This window comes from Blennius ocellaris, assembly GCF_963422515.1.
Source record: "Blennius ocellaris genome assembly, chromosome: 8".
Taxonomy (NCBI): Eukaryota; Metazoa; Chordata; class Actinopteri; order Blenniiformes; family Blenniidae; genus Blennius; species Blennius ocellaris.
Genome location: NC_137657.1, coordinates 14,594,998 through 14,603,808, shown reverse-complemented (window position 1 = coordinate 14,603,808; position 8,811 = coordinate 14,594,998). Strand labels below are relative to the sequence as shown.

Here is an 8,811-nt window from a genome sequence, read left to right as displayed (position 1 = left end):
TTTGACACCACGCAGTCTGCTGCAAAAGGAAGGGATGCACATTTGGTGTAGATGAGTTGACCTATAAAGTGCCATTGTTTCTGTGAATAACCCACAATTGAGTTAAAGGAGGCCTCGCATGAATCAGCGCTCACACATTTACTTCAAAAAAGACTTGAATCTCGCATGGGGCTGAGCTTGTTGCGTGCATACAAACCCCTCTTGAATAATTGCAGGAGGCAGAGAGTGTGAAAGTGCACATCTCGCATGCTCCCAATTTGCAATAACAAGCTTACAAAAAGCTGTTTTTGTGTTTGGCCGTGGCTCCTGTGGAGATTGACGTTGTGTGCCAGCTCTGAAGAACACAGAGAAAAGAACCGGGGCTTAAGAAGGAGGCAAAATCTCTGCAGGGGAGATTTTGGAGGGGTCACTAGCAGTCATGGGATAGCGCCTGTGTTTTAAGTGGTACTTTTGATAATAATTGTTGCTGGGCAGGACTCAGAATGCAGACAGCCTATAGTAACAGATGGAGCCAAAGTGCTGATTTAGCGGGATGACTGTGGTTTTCCTGTTTTCACTGTGCCGTAGGAGTTTCACTTGTCAGTTTCAAAATAAATAGATTCCCGAAAGAGGTGGTTTCATAAGTGAATAAGACATAGTCACCAAGTTAGTCATTGTTTCACTTTACATGCAATGCCCTGTGATACAGATAGAAAACAGTAAACATGTCTTCACATAAAACCATGCGGATAGTTTGTTGCGCCTGGAAACAACGTGAAACTACAAATAATTGCAAAAAGTTTCAATGAACATCTAAAATCATAATGAAAATACTTTTCTAAACATTGTTTTAAACATATCTGTTCCAGCTGCCTGTTATGTGCCTGAAGTCTAATTTGATTTTAATTGCGAATCATTCTGAAGAGCTGCAATTAAATTCAACAATACGTATGAATGTTCTGCTCCTAAATCACAGACTGAGTCTTTATTCTATTTTATTTATTTATTTATTTATTTATTTATTTATTTATTTATTTATTTATTTATTTATTTATTTATTTATTTATTTATTTTATCAAAAATGAAAACACAGCTGCAACTATGTTCAGGCCTGGAGTCAAGCTGAAGGGTCAGAGGAAAGAAGACGAACAGGGACAAATGGTGTCCTCTACTGGCCTCTGCTCTGAACTTCAAAGTAAAAAATCCTGCTTCCTGTGTTAAGTGTGTGTCTGATGTCCCCATCTTTCTTTTAAATTCGGATAATCACAGTCATATTTTCCCTCTTGGTCCATGCAGGTTATAAAAAAAAAAAAAAGTGTAACTTTGTCCACGTTTAATATTTGACTGTAAATTGAACCAAGTGTCTGTTGAAATACAGTATGTTTTTCTAATGTCTGGTCTGTTTGGGATTATCTACTGAGTGGCAGCGACTTGAACAGAAAGCAAGCAATCTGTCTCTTTCTGACTTCTGTGCACTTGGAGACACAGTATTTGAGCATGTGGACCTCTCTTCTGCAGACACAGGTTCAAACATGAGCATGCAGATGCATTGTTTGGAGTCGAGGACATGCTGAGATGAAGGTATAACAGGTTGTGTCACAATAAAATCAGCATGTGGCACAGGCTGTTCCCAAATACCCGCTGGGATCCAGAGAAAGGAATCTGCAGGCAGATCTTAACATGATCAGATGAGAAAAACAGGAGACAGGGTGACGTGTGTTTGGGTGTCGGGGGGGGGGGGGGTTATCAGTGGAGAACAAACTGTGTGAGGGGGTGTGACACAGGCACAAGGAAAGAAAAAAGTGGGAGAGCTTATCCTGAGAGCTAATCAGTCATAAATTCAATATGAAGAAACAGGCAACCTTTCGCACTTTGGAAACTTCAGAGCCACTTGGTAACTTAATCAACATGTCTTTGCACTGTGGGAGGAAACTTGAGAACGACACACAAAGAAAAGCAACACGTAAAAGACTCCAGCTGGCCTATTGAACCCCAAACTTGCATTGTTATGAGGTGGCAGTGCTAAACCTTAGTGCCAATGTTTTTAAAAGTGAAAACTACAATATGGGACAGAACAATGAGAGGCAGAGAAAGTTATCAATGTCTCCGATGGAGAATCATATCCCAGTTTCAGTTCATGACCGTAGTTAAACGTTTCCCAGAGTTTGATCTGGAGCAATTATAGTTAACCTGTTTCAGGTTTAGAAGCTATGTTACAACTTTGCATCAAGTCTCACTCTCTGTGCCTCATGTCAGGGGTTTGTGTCTGTGAAGATGAAAGTGATAAGTACTTTCTACCCTCATTAACTTTGCAGCATGTTGATTATCCTTCTGTCTGGTGTCTCTGGGTTTGTTGTCTTTCTCTCTGTCCTCTATACACAAGCAGGGTGCTTCTTCTCCACCGTGACGAAGAGTTTGCTTTTGTCTTGTATAATTTATTTGGCTGAAAAGAGCAACCGGATGGCTCTTTCTAACTTGGTGCTGTATGAGTTAAACTGAACTGAATGTTTTTTTTTTTTTTTTTTTAATGGCATTATATCATCACCCCCTGCAGCTTTATTCAACCCACAAACCAAAGCCGGTTAAACTGTTTCATTGGAGGTGAAGCGTGACTGTTTTTCATATTAGAAGTTGGTCTCCAGTGGAAAGTGTAACTGGACCTCATGTTGAATAATATATAACTCCTAAATGTTTAATCAGATAAAACAATGAGAAAGGGGAGATGGTTTTTCGTTTTAGTCTTAAGTTCTTTATTCACTCGGCACAGTTCGGCACTGCAGTAAAAGGCAGTGCACGTCCACAGAGCAGCACACTGGGCCGTGAAACATGAATCGACACTTGTGAAGAGTAGAGAGGCAGCTTTACTCATTGTTTTGTCATTTTTGTAGCAATTTTTACATTCCACCTCTTTTTGAGGCACACCTACGACATACATCAGGGCACTTTGGTGTTTTTTAATACCACTTTCTGAAAGAAACTAACAGACACGTGTTGTGTATGTGACCCGATCATTTGATCATCAATCAGTGCATTTATTGAAATGGCAGAGACGTGTTTGGTACATTTCAGGACAACAGAGGCTTGAGTAATTGCCTGAGGGTCTGACTCAACAGATATGTTTAGAACCAAATGAAATGTAATGAACGTGTTACAATTGTCGTGGACAGTAGAACTGGTCATGTTTAAGTAGAAAAGCAAAGCATATTGTGAATAATTGTCTCGTGTTTTGTGTAATAAAGCCTGGTGACTTGTTTTTAGTGATCAAGGGTGTCTGTCAAAGAAATAAGAAGTGATGGTGCAGAAGAGCCTTTCGGCTGTTCATGTAAAAGATGCACCTCATCTTCTCTCATCCCTCCAGTCAGCCCACTGATCCCAAGTACTTAAAGCACAATATGTAGAGATAAACAGTAACTCAACTCCTCTTTACCAGATCATAAAGAAATCAGTGGCCTTTGCATTCCTCCTCCAACCACCAACCATCTACAACCCTTAAAAGCCCCTCAGAGTCTTTCTTTAGGAGATGACCTTGTCCACCATCGTCTCCACCTGCTCGCGGAGGTTGGCGGCCACGGGGGTGAGCAGTTTTGTCAGCTCATCGATCTTGGCCTCCAAGGAGGTGCGCAGCTCCTCCGCGGTATTTTCCAGCTGGGTCTTGATTCCCTCGGCCTGGACCTGCAGCTGCTCGCCCAGTCCGTCACTCTGGGCCTTCAGGAAGGCAGAGATGCTGCTCAGTTTCTTGCTGCCATTTTCGCCAACCTGCTGGACGAAGGGCTCAACTGCCTCCCTCATGGAATGCAGGTTCTGCGTGGCGCGGGACTGGATCTCACCCATGTAGATGCCGGCGGTCCTTCGATGAGAAGAGAGCGTTATTTAGGCTGAACGGAACCAAAAGCAAGATTTAAATTCTAAAATCAATCGACTCACTCTGTGATCTCACTGGTGTCCTTGGTGAGGCGCTTCCTCAGCTTGTTAGTGTACGAATTGAGGCGGCCACGGACGTTGTCGGTGTTGGTCTCCACCATGGCTTTAAGTTCACCCAGATACTCGACGTGGCGGTCACGGGCCTCGACCATGTCTTTCTGCAGTTTGTCGAAGAGAAGTGTCATGTCCTGAGACATCTGGGTGGCGGATGTCTGAGTGAAGGGGGCCAGTTTGTTCTGGATGTCATCTTTGTAGACTGACAGCTCGGCCATGGTGTCGGTGATCAGCGTGCTGGAAGCAGACGGCAGTCGGACATTAGACACATCAGCAGGAACTGAAGAGATGTACGTGGAGAAAAAAAAGTTCACTTACTCGAGCTCCCGCTTGAGCTGAGAGTCCTTGACGTTCATAAGGACTTCATCAGTTTTTTGGTTCAGGTCAGAGATGTACTGCCAGAAGTTGTCCACGGTGCCCATCCAGCGGTTTGCCGTGTTATCGGCCTGGCGCACGGCGCGGGCATTGCAGCCTACGACGAACACACAGAAAACATGAAGACGTGAATACACCGTGTCCAATGAATAATGGTGCTGATGTGTGATTGATAAAGGTGGATTTCTTAAAATTGGCTGAATGTTATTAATTTATATTAGTTATACATATTATGCAATGGAATATTGTTGGTGGTTGATTTGTTTTGTTGTTAGTTTATCTGTAAATGCAAATAGGCCAGTTTAATTTGAATATTTGTAAATGGATTGCTTGTACTTAGGGATGAAATGTTAGATAATGTGCATTTTTTTGTGTCTTCTCTTTCCCTGCATTCTTTAGCCCTTTAAGAATAATAATTAAAAAAAAAACATCACATCACAACAAATTATACTTAATTTTGTACTTGTCCTCTCAATAAAATCATGATTTCAGAAAATTTTGTTGAATGGGTTCAAACATAAATTTCAATAATGGTAGATACAAATGGCTCATTTTAAGAAGGCACAAAATACATTTCAGGAGGTATAGAAACCCAGTGAAAGATGGGAAAATTATAACTGATGTAGTAAATGATATATACTGATGTATACTATTCATATCAAATGAGACAAATAAGTTCCTAAGAAAAAAAAATTATGGGCACTTAAAAATAGTTTTTCTACATTTGTATCTGTCTTTTGTGTTTATGTTGTAGGTATTTAATTAATTCAGGTCATTAAAAACAAAATGAAAACTTACCAGTGATGACTGCCAGAGCAAGGATCAGAGCAACAGCCTTCATGATTGCTGGACAGAGAGATACACCTGAGAAACACACAAGAAACACCATGAAGCAAACAGTTCATGGTCGCATTTTAACAGAACCCACGTGCTCAAATATTACAAAATAGTTCTGGAAGGACTCAGCTTTAGGTTGAGTCAGAGATATTATTGGATAAACGAGACACAATCACTGCTGAAGCACCAACATGCAAAACATTTCATTAAGTAATTTCTGAGAACATATATAGAGAGATATTGACATTGGCTTATCCTCAGTTGTCCTGCACTCACCTGAGAGGTTGAGCTTCTTCCGTGCTTTGCAGGACGGAGGCTCAGGCTTTATAACCCCTCACAGCAGCGATCCGCGGGGGGGGAGGGGGGGGGGGTGGAGGAGGAGGGAGGGCTGGATGATAGCAGCAGTTCACGTGGTGGTGATGATGGTGAAGATGATGATTTGTCTGCAGTTAATCCTGTTTCCTTCCACGCAACCTGCCCCCAACGATTGTGCAATCCGCCAGCAACGAGACATACAAAGACGGAAAAGTTCCAGATCCAAGATAAGTATCGAGATAAATAATATTTGTTGTAAAGGTTTACAGAGAAGCCCTCAACAAATGTTCTACCTGATGAAGAAAATAAAGGATATGCGATTTGCATATGAAAAAAAAACAACTAAGGTAAAATGTCAAAAGCACTTCTATTAATAAAACAACAACATTCTCATAGATAAGACTGTTTTTGTGCGTAGGGGAATAAGTATATTGGATTAAAAAAATCGTTGCAGCTAATCAGGAGTGTTTGATTACTAATTAGTAAAGACATTATACAGTGATCTAATTATCTGTTTGCATTAAATCTATGTGTGAATATAATGTAGCCAGAGTATGTGCGTGCGTGCATGCGTGAGTGTGTGACACAGTAAACAAAACTATGAGAAAATCGTATTTTCTATAATGTATGCAATTACTTAATTGTTTTAAATACGTTGTACTTTGCACATGCATCAGCAGGAGTTTCTACTGTAAATACATTTAGGTTAGGCTTTTTATTTTTATTTTAATGTCCTTGATGTCGTGTGTTGTACCTGTGTAAATGCAAACATATTCTATTCTATTCTATTCTATTCTATTCTATTCTATTCTATTCTATTCTATTCTATTCTATTCTATTCTATTCTGGTCTGTTCAATTCTATTCTATTCTGATAGTGAAGGGATGTGCAAGCAATAACTTCTATGTTTGTGAGTTTGTTGTGTATTATTTGAATTTCATTCCTGGTTATTGAAGTAGTAGTACACTATATTTCAGTAGTGAAGCATTGACAGTGTACACACAATACATTTACACTGGTGCATAAAGTAATTCTAATATGATTTAAATACTGTACTGCAGCAGCTTTTGTTGGAAAATCAAGTCCGTTATCTTTCCTCCATTGTCGAGTGGCTGTAAAATGCACTGAATCGGAAAAATTAGAAAAACTGAAATCCACCCAGCTGCTCATTTTACATGCCAAGTTTATTCATAATTCAGACATGATGAGATTCAAAGTGATTGACAGTGACAACTTAGAAATACAATCAAACAAAGAAGTGTCATGTTTGAGACCATTAAAAAAAAAGCTGAATGAGACAATGGATGGGAAATCTAAAAGCAAATGTGAAGAAACAGCAGACGAATATAAAAACAATAGCAACACATGATTACAGTGAGTCCATGATGTATTCGACTGCAGTAAACAGACGTGTTAAAACTCTGATTTAAATAGTATGACGGTACTAGCAGTTGGTTCGACGTCAACTGCTGCAGTTCCTTTATGTGGCAGGGGAATTGTTCTTCATTCACAGGATATTGCAGGTTTGTGTCAATGACCACAACAGAAGACTTTTCTTTAATCACTTTCACCAAATGTGCTCGTCTGACAGCAATGACTCCTTGCACTAAGATGTAAAGTAACCTTTTTTACAAATGCGTTTCCATACAAATGGGTTGCTAACTTAAGTCGTAAACAATTCACCCGTGCATCCATTTGGAATGACAATCCCACTCTTGTATTACGAACCGTGTGAATGAGAATGTCAATGAATGAATGAATGAATGAAGCATAGGGAATGTTGCAGAGCACATGTATCACATTGCATTCTGCTTAGTGCTTCAAAAACATCCTGAAGCACAATGAAGATGTCAAATGCATTAAGATGGACATGTTGAAGCTCAGGGAAACTCAAGTACGGTGAGTCCATGATATAACAGAGGGATTACTGGTAATAAAATACAGGCAGTGAAGAAAATGAGTGGGTGAAATCCTATCTGGCTTTCACAAACATTTGTTTCTGGCACATTTCCAGGACAAAAGAATTAGCATTCGAACAGGGAAGTTTGATGGAGTACGAAAGTAATTTCCCTTTATTACCACAGAGTTTATTTATTGATCATGTCACCCTAGTTAGTATCTGTTTTTGCCATACTTTGCTTCACAAATTGATGAAGTGTGATGAAGATTTTTCCACTTTAGTGGCTCATATAGTTCAGGTTGTATCACCTAATAAATCTGCCAGAAGCTTTTGAAGCTTTTCAGGCCAGTCTTATTTTGAAGAAATATATTATCTTCATCATAAAGTTAAACTCTGGATCTGTCTTTGTCCATGTGTAAAGACCTTTGCTCTTTAATACTGGCCTCTATGTTGTCATTTCCACGCCTTTCACCGTTCTGTAGTTTTGACAGAAACGTTCCTTTTACAGAGGCTCAAAGTGTAAATGAGTTGGCCTGGTCAGGTAATTAGAATGAGAACAAGATAGCATTACTGTGTGATAACCCAAAGAGGTCAACCTCATAATCATGAGTAAGGAGACTGTCTGTCATTGCACAAAAATAACCTTTCACCCCTCCGAAGAAAGTGAGGGGAAACTACTGGGGGGGGGGGGCACTTTAGTGAAATGTCATGTGTTTATTTTCCACAAAACGAAAGCCCTTTGACCTTGATCTTACATGATCTAATGTGAAGTCACTGCAGGAGGTGTGCCTCCCGGAAAGATTCTACTTTATGTGTGCATGCAGATAACAAGCCCTGTCCAGTTGAAACGTACACGAATATCAAGATAAGGAGTTGAATACTGGCAATGTGATTAAAACAGTTATGCAATGACGCCATTTACATTTGTTTTTGCACGTTTTTAAAGATTTTTTGTACAGCATATCATTATCAATATGGCTTCCTAATGCACTTCTAGCATAAACAGATTTCTTTGGGGGGGGGGGGGTAGTTTTTTTTATTATATAAAGAGACTGGGCCACTCATAGAACACTACACATACTACTGTAAGCCGGACCACGTCAAATGGCCATAAATTATTCTGCTGTTTGCAGGGCACATAGAGTGACAGCAGAAGGGGAAGTGAAAGAGGATTTTAAACAACTGTGAAGTAATACTGTAAATAACCTTTGGTAGTTGGTTCCACAATGATAAAGACCCATAGCAAAGTCCTATGTCAGGAAAAAAGTGTGTGAGAGGGGATGTTTCGACTGAACAAAAGTAACCTTTGTCTGATGATGTTGTTTTCTGCAAAACTGTGTTTCTATTGCACGGGATGATCTCACACTACTGAAAAGGCAATGAGTCAGGGGGGTAACTGCAGTTAACGACTGTGGTTGAAAATCTGCCAA

At 40.0% G+C, this 8,811-nt stretch overlaps 1 protein-coding gene across 1 annotated transcript; it reads right to left on the bottom strand.

The window, feature by feature from the left end:
- Window positions 1–2,705: 2,705 nt before the first annotated feature.
- apoeb (apolipoprotein Eb) lies at window positions 2,706–5,475 on the bottom strand. The gene is made up of 5 exons (XM_080501490.1): window positions 5,443–5,475; window positions 5,128–5,193; window positions 4,273–4,426; window positions 3,904–4,191; window positions 2,706–3,826 (listed from the first exon to the last, which is right to left on the bottom strand). The coding sequence occupies exons 2-5, from the start codon at window positions 5,168–5,170 to the stop codon at window positions 3,493–3,495; spliced, it is 819 nt and encodes a 272-aa protein (XP_080357616.1). The 5' UTR covers window positions 5,171–5,193; window positions 5,443–5,475; the 3' UTR covers window positions 2,706–3,492.
- Window positions 5,476–8,811: the final 3,336 nt, after the last annotated feature.